Source organism: Gavialis gangeticus, unplaced genomic scaffold, assembly GCF_001723915.1.
Source record: "Gavialis gangeticus isolate Ggan-Ray unplaced genomic scaffold, GavGan_comp1, whole genome shotgun sequence".
NCBI lineage: Eukaryota > Metazoa > Chordata > Crocodylia > Gavialidae > Gavialis > Gavialis gangeticus.
The window spans coordinates 73,397,391-73,411,644 of record NW_017729022.1 but is presented as its reverse complement, the minus strand read 5'-3'; the positions used below and the strand labels follow the sequence as shown (position 1 = coordinate 73,411,644).

At 42.3% G+C, this 14,254-nt stretch overlaps 1 protein-coding gene across 1 annotated transcript in view; it reads left to right on the top strand.

Annotated features, from left to right (window-relative positions):
• Positions 1 to 14,254, top strand: part of TBXAS1 (thromboxane A synthase 1) — a 554,439-nt gene that overhangs the window by 394,494 nt on the left and 145,691 nt on the right. Inside the window, exon 10 of the mRNA XM_019515381.1 lies at positions 3,759 to 4,073. Within this exon, the coding sequence (XP_019370926.1) occupies positions 3,759 to 4,073 (315 nt within the window). The remainder of the gene's footprint in view (positions 1 to 3,758; positions 4,074 to 14,254) is intronic.

The window sequence follows — 14,254 nt, the reverse complement described above, 5'->3', positions numbered from 1 at the left end:
AAAAAACTAGGCGACTGTGGCATTGGTGCCTACACAGTCAGATGGGTGGCAAATTGGCTCGATGGTCGCACCCAGAGCCAGTGGTGGTGGATGGGTTGTTTTTGACTTGAAGGGATTGTGGGCAGTAGAGTTCCCCAGGGCTCGGTCCTTGGGCCTGTGCTGTTCAACATCTTTATTAGCGACTTGGAGGTGGGCATGGAAAGTACGCTGTCCAGATTCGCTGGTGACACAAAGATGTGGAGAGAAGTGGGCACACTGGAGGGGAGGGACAAAATCTAACTAGATGCAGGCAGGTTACAGGGGTGGACAGATGAGAATAGGATGGAATTCAATGCAGACAAGTGCAAGGTGCTGTGTCTAGGGAGAAGGAACCTGCAACATACCTATAAGATGGGGAACACCCTTCTCAACAACACAATGGCTGAAAGGGATCTTGGAGTCATTGTTGACTCCAGGGTGGACATGAGTCGCCAATTCAAGGAAGCAGTCAGTAAGGCTAACCGCACCTTGTCGTGCATCTACAGATGTATCACAAGCAGTTCAAGGGAGGTGATCCTTTCCCTCTATGCAGTGTTGATCAGGCTGCAGTTGGAGTACTGCATCCAGTTCTAGGAGCTGCATTTCAAGAGGGATGTGACTAACCTTGAGAGGGTCCAGAGGAGGGCCACTCGCATGGTCAGGGGGCAGCAGGCCAGGCCCTGCAAAGATAGACTAAAGGGCCTGAATTTATTCAGCCTCCACAAGAGAAGACTGAGAGGGGATCTGGTGGCTGTCTATAAACTCACTAGGGGGGACCAGTGGAAAATAGGTGAGACACTGTGCCCCCGGGCACCACCTGGGACAACAAGGAATAATGGCCACAGATTGATTGAGAGCAGGTTCAGGCTTGATATCAAGAGGCATTACTTTCCAGTTAGGGCTGCCAGGCTCTGGAATGGGCTCCCAAGGGAGGTGGTGCTCTCCCCTACCATGGGGGTCTTCAAGAGGAGGTTGGATAGATATCTGGCTGGGGTGTTATGATCCCAGCACTCGTTCCTGCCAAGGGCAGGGAGTCGGACTTGGAGATCTGTTCAGGTCCCTTGTGACCCTAGAAACCATTAAACTACCTAGAAGAACTTCATTTTGATTGCAGAAAACTTCCCTAAAGCTAGGTAATGCACAGTATTGTAAGGGATGGAAGACACTTGTGTGAGGATAATGTGCAGTAATGCAGCTTTGCATACTTTATTACCCTGGAAAATCTATGCATTTGGGCCATGGAGTGATATGCGCCAACTGGGGCAGTTCATGCAGTCCTTTCATGTACAATTACTTGTACATGACGCTGCCCTGATCCTCTTAATTTCAGGTGCCCCAGAGTAACAGACAATTAAGCCCAGATTTGGTGATGGGAGACTCCCAATAGGGCTGTGCGAAGCTTCGGTTGCTGATTCGATTCAGCGGAGATTTGGCCCGATTTGAATCAGGAGGCCCTTTAATCTCTCTGAATCGAATCAGAACCCTCCAAATCAATTCAGAGAGATTTGGAAAGATTCAACAGTTCAGACATAGACACAGCTTTAAATATTTGTTCTACATACCTGTAGGATGCAGGGGCTTGTGAATGCTGCGATGCTGGGGCGAATGGAGTGTCCCACAGAAGTGCGGGGGGCTCCCCAGCGCACTCAGCAGCAGAACCAGAAGTGGACCAGAAGCACTTCCAGTCCACTTCTGGGTCCACCAGGGAGCACACAGGGGGCCCCCCCGAGTCCCCTCCGAGTTCGGCGACTGGTGCCTCCTGGGTCTGGGGGGGCGCCCAGGGTTCCCCCGTGGCTGATCACTGAGCCGGGGGGGGGCATCCAGCATGCTCAGCGATGGACCTGGAAGTGGACCGGAAGTAGTTCTGGTCCACTTCCAGGTTTGCTGCCGAGCACATGGGGGGGCCCCCTCCACCCAAACTCCTGTGGTAAGCTCCATCCGCCCCACCATTGCAGCATTCACAAGTCGCACCTCCTACCTCGAGGTACGTAGAAAAAACATTTAAAACTGTGTCTGTGGCTGAATCAGTGATTCTCTGAATCAGCATTGAATCTTCAGATTGGGATTTGGCTGAATTGAATCAGGGACAGTGATCCGAATCAACAAATTGAATCACTGTCCCTGATTCAGGCCAAATCTGAATCCAAATTGAATATGCCCTGTTTTGCACACCCCAAACTCTGAGTAGAAACCAGAGGCACCATTGTAAGCCCTTATCTGGTTCAAATACTCCCTTTTCTCTCTGTTTGTAGTTTGCTCAAAACGGGTTGTTCACAATAAAGCCAGAGTTCCTGACACTGTGTATCTTATTTTGTGTCTTGCTGCTCCCCATTCCCATGTCATGAGGAAATGTTATCTGATTAAGCCCTTTGACGTATATAACTAATGACTCCTTCCTTACCCTTATCTCATTTGCCCATTGTTTCTTTGGCTTTCTCTTTTCTTCTTTTATCTGTATTATCTAATCTAAGAAAATAATTCAAAAGATTTTCCATTAAAAAAGATGCAGCCTCAGTTCTCCTGAAAACATTCATTCCCAGCTTTTTCTTTTCAAACCATAATGTGTCATGGTCTGGTTCTGTAGTCATTCTTAGCTGGGGAACTTCTTAGCTATGATGCATTATATTGGTATTTAAGGAATTGAAAATCAATCTCATGGCCTTATGGTTTAAGTTCAACACAATAATTTCTTGGGCTCAAACGTCACTCCAGGCCTTTTGGGTTAGGTTTAAAAGCCCTGCCAAGCTTGCTGCCAGACTGGTTTGGAGTCAGCTTACTGTTATCCATAGGTCTGTTTGGTGTGGAATTTTAATTTCACAAACTAGGACAAATAGCTTTGCTAAAGAAAGGATGGTTCAACTGGTATTTTGCATGAAGTCGTAGCTGCAGGTTTTGTACAATTTAACTATGTAGTGTAAAAGTGCCTATTAGTAAATTTTCCAAAATAAAGCAAACTTTTATACCAATATAAATGTGGCCATGCAAAAGGAATTTAAACCAATTTTAACAATATCAGTTTCTACACCAGTATGGTTAAATCACTACAAAAACTGTATAGATTCACCCTTAGCCTTAGACTATGATTTAATCTACATACACACCCTAGGACTAAGAACTCCCTTTTAAACCTCCACTCAAGCTTCCTGAGCCATGCGTAGATGAAATGTGCATGTCACTTTAAAGCGGCCTAAACACTTTTGCACCGCTTTAATGGTGAAGGTGTTTGCACGCCTTGGTGGTGTAATGTGCATTAATTCCAGCTGCTGTAGCAAATTCGGAAGCGTAATGCACCTTAAATGACTTGGGGCACAGCAAACTAAAACTCTCCAAGTGGAGCAGGCAGGTGAGGAATGGCAGTGCTGGTTCCATCATGCTAATTCAGGGGCCCATTTGGCTCATGCTGGTATGGCTGTCATTAGAAGGGACTAAGTGCCCACCCTCTGGAATAAGGTCCCTGTTTTGTATTCAACATAACTGCTAGTCAGTATTGAAAATACTTGCCTGATAGTGTTTTGTCAGCAGCAGAGTCAGTCTTCTGGTAGGGAGATGAGAAGTACCAGCAGTAGCTGCTCTATGCAATTTAATAGGAGCAATGCCAAGAAGTCTCTTCATTTGAAAGCTTGATGGTCATGCTGGCAGAACTGGGTGGGCAGGATAAACATCGGATAGTTCTCTCCCTCAGAGGAAAAGCTTTTACTTCTAGTCATTCATAGTGTGTTTCCTCATTTTCTGTTTCACAGAGACGCAGAGACTTCCTCCAGTTGATGCTTGATGCCCGCAGTTCAGCTAGCTCTGTTACACTGGAACATTTTGACTTGGTCAACAAAGCCGATACTTCCATTCAGGACCCTGATCCTTGTGGTGATGAAGCTCCGCCTAAAAAGCTTCAGGTGACATTAACTGAAGATGAGATAGTAGGCCAAGCCTTCCTTTTCCTGATTGCTGGGTATGAGACCACCACCAGTGCGCTCTCCTTTGCCACCTACCTGTTAGCCACCAACCCAGAGTGCCAGGAGAAGCTGCTGCAAGAGGTGGATGAGTTCTCTGAAAAACATGTGAGTATATTTGGTGGCTCCATACTTTTATATGAAGCATGATAAACTGGTGAGCACTGAGACTAGCATGCCCTCCTTCAAAGGTGAAGCCAAGACTCTTTGTTGCCAGTATTAGCAAGGTAAGTTACATTCATGAAGTTGCGTTCACCCAAACTGAAAAGCTTACACCTTTGAAATCAAATGGAGTCAGGGGTGCAGAGATTTAGGTTCCAACAATAATATTTAATTAGACTATGATTCTACTTTCTAGTAATATATCATGAGCATAACTTTGCACTGTAGTGTCTAGAGTCTACATCCTGTTTTAAGTACAAGAAGCTACTCATTAAACAAGAAAAAATGGATCATACAGTATTAAATGTCACCATCTTGTCTAACAGAGTATGGATACTGGTCTGTTGCAAACTAGTCACTAGGTAGCATGTATTTCAAAGCTTTCTGAGGCCAGGTAGCATCTGGTCATTATTTCTAGTGTTGCACATCTCAAGGCTTAGACCTTGGAAAAAATATAGCACAGACTTAGCAAGGAAATTATTTACCCGTTATCTGTTTATTCCTAAAACCGTTTGGGTTACAGATCCTTGAAAACAGCAGCCCTGCCCCAGTCTGATCTCAGACCACCTTTGAGTCAGGCTGGGCAGAATCTGTCCTCTCCTTTTTCTCTTGGGCCACAGTTCCATCTACCATGATGGCATCTCAATTTAGCAAATTCATTTTTCCACGGATTTTGACCAGTTGCTAAGTAATGATCAAAGCTTGATTTAGATTGATCTGTGATATTCTCTCAGTCATGGTTCTTCAGTGAGGTGCTAAGCAACTTTCTTGAGCAGGGCAGCTCTCTGCAATACCATTTGGTAACCTTGTCTTGGGTGAGGTTCTTCATATAACAGAATGGAGTAGCTACTAGCTTCAGAATATCTTTATTTTTTTCCTGTTATTTTAACATTCATCCTTACTGCTTTATCAACAGAGTTTTTTTCACGCCATTAGCTCTATTTTTTTAATGGAAAATTGCCTGTGTTCTGTAATTTTGGCTGTGAGTTGAGCAACAGTGAGGTTTTGAAAGGAGTAGCAGTCCATCTTTGCTGATGTTATAGTTTGTCTATGGATGATTTTCTGCGAAGCAAGGTATGGTATCTCATTACAATATGAATTTTTGCAGCTGCAAAAGATAGCAAGTGGTTCTCAGCTGATGTCAATTGGTATGGCTTGATAAGAAATCTATGAAACAAAGCCAGTTTTCACCAGTAGAAAATTTGACTCCAGAATTTTTTTTTTCATATAAAAGCCCTACATTTGAAAAGTGCTGTAGAGATCCCTCCTTTCCCAATTTTTTTTGCCAGTCTATAAAACTGTGGAATTAAAATTTTCCCCTCTTTAACAACTTGAATTGTGCAGTTTTATATACTGGCAAAAAATTGGCTTGATGGTAAATGTTATGACAGATATTAGTTACTTTGAATTTTCATAGGCAAGAACATAGAATTCATCGTAATAATGACCTGTGAAGGTGCTGTTTGAACATAAATACTTTAAATTTTATCAGTAACATAATTTAGGTGCAGGCTTAAACATTTCAAATACTCATTCACTTTAAACCAAAGCATTTTAAATCTCCTTCATTTCATGTGCCTATCAAGTCCAAGTTTTCTTGATTGCAGCTGATTATTCTTTTTTTATGGCATCCTTTCATCTGTGAGAGACACTAGAAATTGCAGATTATAGATGGCTTGCAATATCTCATGTAAGTGAACAGTTCAACCTGAAATTTGCACTATCTATGGCAGTGCTTGCAAATGCATGTGTAACGGCTGGGTGGTTCAGGAGCTGCTTGCTTCCTGCGGACTCTTTTCTCTTCAAGCTGTTGTAGCCAATTCCTGTCATAGACTTGAGTGTCCTGGTGGAGATGATGACCCCACTTGTTCTGATCATTTGCCAAGGTTTCCTGTTAGCCAGGATCAATTCCAAATGCCTTCATATCTCGCTTGCATGCTGCATCTTTATAGCGAAGTTTGGGGCGTCCAGTTGTTCTTGTTCCCTCCAATAATTCCGCATATAGCTTGTCCTTGGGTATACGTCCATCTTCCAATCTACTCAGATGGCCCAGCTGGTGCAGTCATCTCTATCTGAGTAGGGTTGTCACACTTGGTAAATTTGCCCTTTGAAGAACCTCTGTGTTGGTAACTTTATCTTACCATTTGATGTTGAGTATGTGGCATAAACAGTGCAGGTGGAAGCTGCACCTTTTCTCTTGATGTGCAGAAGTTGTCCATGTTTCCATACCATACACGAGAGTGCTGAGTGTGTAAATTTTGCACACCAGGATTTTGGTCTTGATGGTAAGCTTTGAGTTGTTCCATGCTTTTTTACCTAGTCCGCTGAAAGTGGTGGCAGCCTTTCCACTGTGAACATTAAGTTCTTCATCCAGTGAGAGGTTTGTGGTCACTGTAGAACCTAGGTAGCTGAACTTTTGAACTAGGTCTAGCTGATTCTTGGTAAGTGTGATTGATGGTTCTTGTGGAACTCCCTGTTTTCTTTATGCTGATAGTGAAAGCAAATGCCTGACAAACTCTTGAAAGGCAATCCATGAATTCTTGTAGCAGGTTTTTGTTGTGGGCTATAAAGGCAGCATCATCAGTGACTAGAAGCTCCCTGATCAGCACCTTTCTAACTTCAGTCTTTGGCTTGAGTCCTGACAGGTTAAAGAGTTTCCAACCAGTCTTGTGTGAAGGTGCAGTCCACATGCCGTGTCTTTAAACGCGCAGGTTAGGAGTACCGAGAAGAAGATTCCAAAGACGGCAGGGGCAAGAACATATATCTCCGCTTCACTCTTCTTTTCATCTCAAAGCTGTCCAAAGTGGACCCATCAAACTGAACAGTTGCTTTCATGTTGTCATGGAAGGAACGTATAAAACTTAACAGGATTGGTGGGCATCCTATCTTTTCTAGGACTACAAAAAGGCCTGCTCTAATGACCATGAACGACGTGTGTTCCTGGAGGTGGGGTGGGGCATGGCGACTGCCCACAGGCAGCAGCGGCAGTGGTGGGGGTGAGTGAGGACCTTCCTTAGGCAGCCGTGGTAGTTGGGGGGTGGTGAGCACTGACTGGCAGTTGGCAACTGCCCCGCAGATGCTGTCGGCAGCAGCCAGTGGCAATTGGGGACTGCCCACAGATGCTGTCAGCAGCATTGGTGGCACTTCTGTCAGGGAGTGCACCGCCAATCTCAGCGGGTGAGCATGCACCCATGTGCACCCCCTACGCATCGCCAATGCTACTGACGGTGTCAAATGCTTTTGTTAGATCCATGAAGGCAATGTACAATGGTCGGTTTTGCTCTCTGCACTTTTCTTGAAGTTGATGCAGGGAAATATCATTTCTCTGGTTGATCTTCAGGCCCTGAATCCGCACTGAGAATCAAGGTAGACATGACTTGCCAGCTGTTGTAGATGGACCAAGAAGACCCTTGCAAAAGCTTTTTCTGCTATACTTAGTAGCGAGACACCTCTGTAGTTCTTGCAGTTGCCCTTATCTTTTTATACAAAGTGATGGTGTTTGCGTCACACATGTTTTGGGGTACCTGTCACCCTCTTTCAAGCATTTGAGTAGCAGCTGATGAAGATATGGTAGTTGGCTTTTTTCCACACACTTGAGAATTTCCACTGGGATGCCATTTTTTCCACTTGATAATGCCTTGCTTAGCTTTTCTACAGTGGGCTCCACATCTAACTCCAGCATGATCTGTAGAGTTGGTATTTGGTCCAGTGATTCGCTTTTGGTGATGTTTCTTTCTTGTGATATTATATTATATTATATTATATTCACAGAAACAGAGTATACCAGTCAGTCTGATGGTCCTGAATTCTCTGCTCTTTTTGTTAATTATTACAAAAGTGTGCAGCATCCTGAATCTGTTTTTGAAATTATTTATATTTGTTTTCTATCATTTTTTTTAATGGGTCATAGGGCTTATAGGAAAAAATAACACAAGAGATAGTGTTCTCATAGTATTTCAGCTGACCAATTTGCATGCTAAAATCTTTATCAGAGTCTGATTTTTTTTTTTTCCTGAAAATGTCTGATTTTTCACTGGCATGGAAACACTAGTTTTAGGGTATGCCAAAATATTCCAATTTTACTTAGCTTTATTCATGCAAAAATAATGGCCAGTATCAAACTGTCATGAAAACTTGCTTTTATCTATCCATTATATTCAAATGTACCCACAATAGCAATTCTGCCTTTAAGCAGGTAAATAATATGTTCCTAGGATTTTGAAAGACTCCTTTTGTTCTAAGGTTGTTGAAGTAAGTGAAAGCAGAGAAATATAGGCATTCAGCAGCCTGATCCATGAGGCTCTTTCTTGGCAAAATCACACATTTTATGCATGTGGTCTTGTCCAGGCTCAATACAGTAAAACTATTGATATCTCACGGCCTAATTAAAAGGCTCAGATTTATAATTTTAGGTTATTATTAGCACTATTGCGTTCCAACCAGAGCATATTAACTTGTTTCATTCATATATGTAGGGCCAAATTCTGTGTTCCCACCCAACTGGTGAATTCAGTTAACCTCAGTGTGTGTTGCAAAGGTGTGACTGACAACACTTTTGGAGCTGTAGCATATATAACTTAGCTTACATTCTTAGTGCATTAGCAACCAGAAATCCCAGTCAAAATTGTTGTCTTACTATGGTACATATTATACAGAGAAGAATAATATCCAGGGGCTATCCAAAGGCTGGGGAAAAGGACGTAGTAAAATATATACACTCGTGTGCATGTGTTTGTGTAAGTGTTATCATTAATTGCTTGGTTAGTTGTAGGCATTGTGTTATTCACTGGTGTCTGTTTCTTCTCTGAGCTATTATTGTTATTAGGTTCAAGGCAAGTTCTTAAGTTTTTATTTCCGTAACAAATTAGTTTTCTTTATTGTTCCATCTTCTGGGGTATTTAGGGAAAGTTGTGTAGCTGGAACATTAATGGTGGAGCATGATGTTAAGAGGTAGGTGGGAAATGTGAGTGCACGTTAACTGGGTAATTTAACAACTTAATAAACAGTTGGATCATCTGACAATCATAAACATAATGTTGGCCTTGTCTCAGTTATCTAATGGACACTGGCCTGGCCACCCAACTGAGCCATTGTGTGTAATATATGTGCAGTGGCCAGTTGCCCTTCTGAAAGCATTTCCCTTGTGACTTTGCTGAATTTCAGTTTTAGTTATGATGGATATCATACCACCACACATACAGGGAAGAAGGAGAACAAAACTAAAGCAATTCATCTGCTCACTTTAATAACAAGAAATCCATGTTTCCAATCTGTATGCCCTCTCATAAGGTTTCTTACTATTACCAAAGTTAATCTTTTGTGTTAGGGGAGCCTGGATGTAGGAATCTACCTCAGTATCAGGAAGAAGATGCTGCAATTCAGCTCAGTTAGCAGAGTTATTAACTGCCTAAAAATAGAAGAAAATGTGCATAAATGGGTTCAAAAAGTGGTGAGGGAAAGGAGCTGTTCAGGTATAGGAAAGTAAAGATATTCTGTTCTGCATTATGCACGGGGGGAATAAGATTCGAAAGCTCACTGTTGTCCATTTAGTCACCAAAACTTGATTCTGTTACAGCAATAGAACAATGAAGAGTATGCTAGCTTGTTTCTGACCTTTAGACCAGGTACTTTACAGGCTGAGGATCACAGAAGAAGAATTTTAGTAGGACAGAATGTGGAAAATCATGGTGCTGGCCAGGTTGTGCATTAGTGGTAGATAAGCGAAGCCTGCGTTTATTTGCAGATGTAGAAGTATTAAACACAGTGTTCTCCCCAGCCAGAATTATATTTGGGTAAATGCAGTACGCTTCTTAAATCACCCCAGGAATTTTGGTTGCCTTGAACAGTATATTTCATTACCCTATACTATAGTGAAGAGTTGCAGGATGATCTTAAAACATCTGCTGCGTTGCATCCCAGGGATGGCAGCTTGTGAGTGATGGACAAAATGATTGATGTATGTATAAGATTAGTTTCTACAGAGAGAAGTAGTTAGCTGTGTTAGTCTGAAGTCAGGCAGAAGGCAGGGCAGACCAAACCTTATAGACTAACAAAATCAAAGAGAGGAAGGAAAGAAGGAAAGAGAGAGTTTTCCTGAGATCAGGCTCACTTTATAAGGTGCTGTGAAAGTACATGCATAAAGCAATATATAAAATGGAGAGAGTGATTTGAATACAAAAGGCAGGGAGGAGAGGGAAGGGAGAGGCAAACTGGTATGCAGCAAACTCATAGGAACAAATGGGTCACAAAAGCTAATGCAGGTAATGAGATAAGAATCCATGGTCCCTGTTTAAATCATGTTTAACACAATCCAGTCTGGGCATGATTCTTGTTCTGTAATATGGCTCAGTTTGGCTTTTAAAGTTTTCCTGCCTAAGAACAGCCACCCTGAGATTGGCCAGGGAATGTCCAGGGAAGTTAAAGTGCTTAGACGTAGACCTTTGTGTCTTGTTGGGGCCGATGTCAAATCAGTTTTCGTTCATTCTTACATGTAGCGATTGCCCTGCCTGCCCAGTGTAGACAGCAGAGGAGCACTGTAAGCAGGTGATGACATGTATGACACTGGTAGATTTGCAGGTGAATGAAATGTGAATTGGTAGATTTGCAGATGAATTTTATATGCTGTGTAGATTATAATCAGCCACATAAAAGCAGAGTCCCTGTGGAAAATTCAGGGTCCAAAGACAGAACACTACTCTTTAAGGATAGTTCTACCATTGATGCACAGTGGAAGAAGCACTTTCAAGAGCTCCTGAACTGTCAAAGACAATACCATCAAAGCCATTCTGCAACACTCCATTAAGGACTACCTGGCGCATGCACCAACTTATCAAGAGGCCTTGAAAGCCGTTAAGGAGATGAAGAACAAAGCATGTGGTCCTGATGGAAATGTATAGGCTAGGTGGGGAAAAAAAACTCTCTCATCAACTACACATCTTATCATGTGGTATCCGCTTGAGTGAAAGAATGAAATAAATGACAGGGTTTCTTACTTGCTGTTTTTGGCTGTTCGTTCAGTTTTTGAGCTGTTTGACAGCTCCAGAGTGGTGGGTTTATTTCACTACTAGTCAGCCCTAGGGAGCCTCCATCCAAGATATATTCAGGGAGGTGTCACCTCCGTATGAAATAGCCCTTTTCAGTAGTCCAACTTCTGGTGCCACATGTAAAAGGTGGGGACAGTGTTTTCATATTCCTTGGAGATGGATGAACACAGTATGGTCAGTGCAAGGTTTCTGTTACTAAACACTGCATCATCCCATGAGCCAGGCAAGCAATCTTTAGCAGGGTTCCTGTATGTAGAGAACCTGGTGTAGGTTTGGGCATAAGGTGATTATTAATCTTCATGGTCCAGGAGAATGAGAAGAAATTTAAGAAGCTTAAGCTCCAGATTTTTAATCCAGGCTTTCTAAGTGACTGTCTCTATAGGTTTTATCAAGTCATTCAGCCTCTCTGCTTCAGCTTTCCAATCTGTGACATGGGGACAGTAGCATTCAAAGGCTTTTGTGAAGATTAAGTTTGAAAAGTGCCGAGAATATTTAAAGGTCCGTGTGGAGGCAGTGTGGACACCAGGCCGGGACTCTGGAGACATGAGTTTCCTGCTCTGCCACTGGTCTGTTGAATAAGTTTGAACAAGTCTCTTTACCTCTTTGAACTTATGTTCTCTCCATTCCCCTTATAAAATTGACTTGTTTTAAAAGAACTTTGAGATCCACACTGATGGGAAGAGGGCTATATAGAAGTGAGTGAGCTGGTCATTGTCTTTTTCTTCTTATTCATATATAAAATGTTGAGTGCTAATAATGATTAGCTCTTATACAGCACTTTTTATCTGTATTATTATCACCCATTCCTCAGGGACAGTTATAAAGTAGTAGCAGTAGTAGTAATTTCTGTCTGCCAGCCCAAATACCTCCCCCAACTATAAAAAATACAACTCTGAATATCATTCCTTTCACTAAACCAGTTCTGACACTATGATTTGGCCTTCGTAATAACTTCATAGGTGCCTTGGGGGAATGTAGCATGTGTCCTGAAAGGCCATAATGCGACTCCACAAACATATGCTGTTAATCCATTGGATAGAAGGCATTCACGATTGCTGTGGGGCTTGGTGCTGGGTGTGTGCCTCACTTTGATATACAGGAGGTTAATGCAGCTGAAATAAAAACAATTAAAAGATAACTAAATATGAGCTTGTGGGAGCAGGGCACCTGAATCTGCATGTCTTTAAAAAAAGAAGAAGAAAGAAACAGTTTCTGTAAGGACCACAGATCTGGGCAGCAGAATGGGTCAGATCCTTAAGTAGCATAAATGAGCATGAGACCCTTGGCTTCAGTACAGCTGTGATGACTTCCACCAGCTGAGATTCTGTCTTTGCCTTTGTGCAAGTCAGAAAGGAAGGCAGAAAATCTTATAGGGGCTACAGTGGTTTCCCATTTCAAGCATTAGGTAACCTTATAGGTTTGTTATGGACCACACCAACATTGTTAGAAGCTGTATAATAACAACAAGGGGATATTTCAGTTCTCATAAGCTGTATGAGCAGGAATCCACACCTGTTTCCCTGTGCATCAGAAATTATCCCTGGTTCCCCCCTGCATAAATATTAGATTATTTTTTAGAAGAACTGTCTGGAAGGGATGTTCTTCAGGCATACTAAATGTTGCCATTGACTATCTGGTTGAAGACAAAGGGCATTTTGGGTTTTTTTGTCAAATTAGCAAAGGTATAATAGTGCTATCATACTTGTTACCACAAACTGATCTCATTTCCTGATGTGTATTTTGTGCCAGCTTCTGCATCTTATTCTGCTCCATTTATAGTACTACTGATGGACAAAAGGGAGCAAAAACAGCCATGTCTTCTGTGCTTGGTGTGAGAGAGTCCCCGGGATGCCTGTCTTGCTCTGTATCTTAGTACTTGTATGGTACCTCAACACTATAATATCTGACCACTTTATAATCATAATCATAAATGGATTTTTATCTTCACAATATTAAGAGATGGAAGACTGAAGCACAGGGTAGGTAGAGTGACTTGTGCAATGTCACACAACTAGTCTCTGGATACATAATATGGCATAAGGTATCTCCTGAGTCCCAGTCAAGTGGCCAATCCTTTCTGTTAGCCTAGATCCACTGTAACTGAAACCTGCACTGAGTCATGACCTTCTATAGATCTGGACCCAGTATCAGAGTTCTGCAGCCATCTCCTTTGGAATTTGGTCCTTGATAACTAAAGCAAAAGTTGTCATTATTATGCATCAAAAGAACACTATACAATTGTTCTTGTCCCTTAAACAAGTGCAAAGAATTTCCTCCTTTTGGACATGATTTATAATCAGTAAATTCTCAATCTGAATGCTATTTACCCACTTTAGATGACTTCAGAAAAAAGTGATTGCAATTCTTGGTGGTCAGCATTAGGCACTCAAATTAGTAATTTGAGCCGAATATGAAGCAAATGTTGTACTGTTGTTGCAAAAAAGGCCAACAGCATATTGGGTTGCAATAACAGGAGTGTGACTTCCAGATCAATGATTTTTCTGTTCTGTTCAACCTCATGAGCTCTTCAAAAGGACTGCATCCAGTTTTGAGCTCCATGCTTCAAGAAAGATGTCAATAGATTAGAAAAATCTAAAGATTATTTTCTGAGGCTATAGGGGACAGAACAAGGAGCAGCAGCTTCAAATGACAGCAGAGGAAATTTAGATGGGAGATTAGAAATAACTTTTGTACTATGAGGGTGGTTAAACACTGGAACAGGCAAAATGTTGCAGGAAGTTGTAAAATCTCCATCTTTGGGTGGTTTAAGAACAGATTAAGCAGCTACTTGGCTGGGGTGGTTTAGTCGGGGATGATCCTGCCTTGAGCAGGAGATTGGATTAGATGACCTCCTGAGGTCCCTTTCAGCCCTAGGTTCCTATGCTTTTCTGAACTCCTCCTAAGGATCTAACATGGGGAATCTCTTGTGGTCTCCAAGAATCAAACCCAGGCATACTGCTCTTCCAATATACTCTACACAAGGGGTGTCACAAATATGGACTGTGTGTTAGATCTGGCCAGTGAAATCCTAGGACCCTCAACGATCTCTGACTGACCACATGTAGCACATGCTGGTCCTGGCCC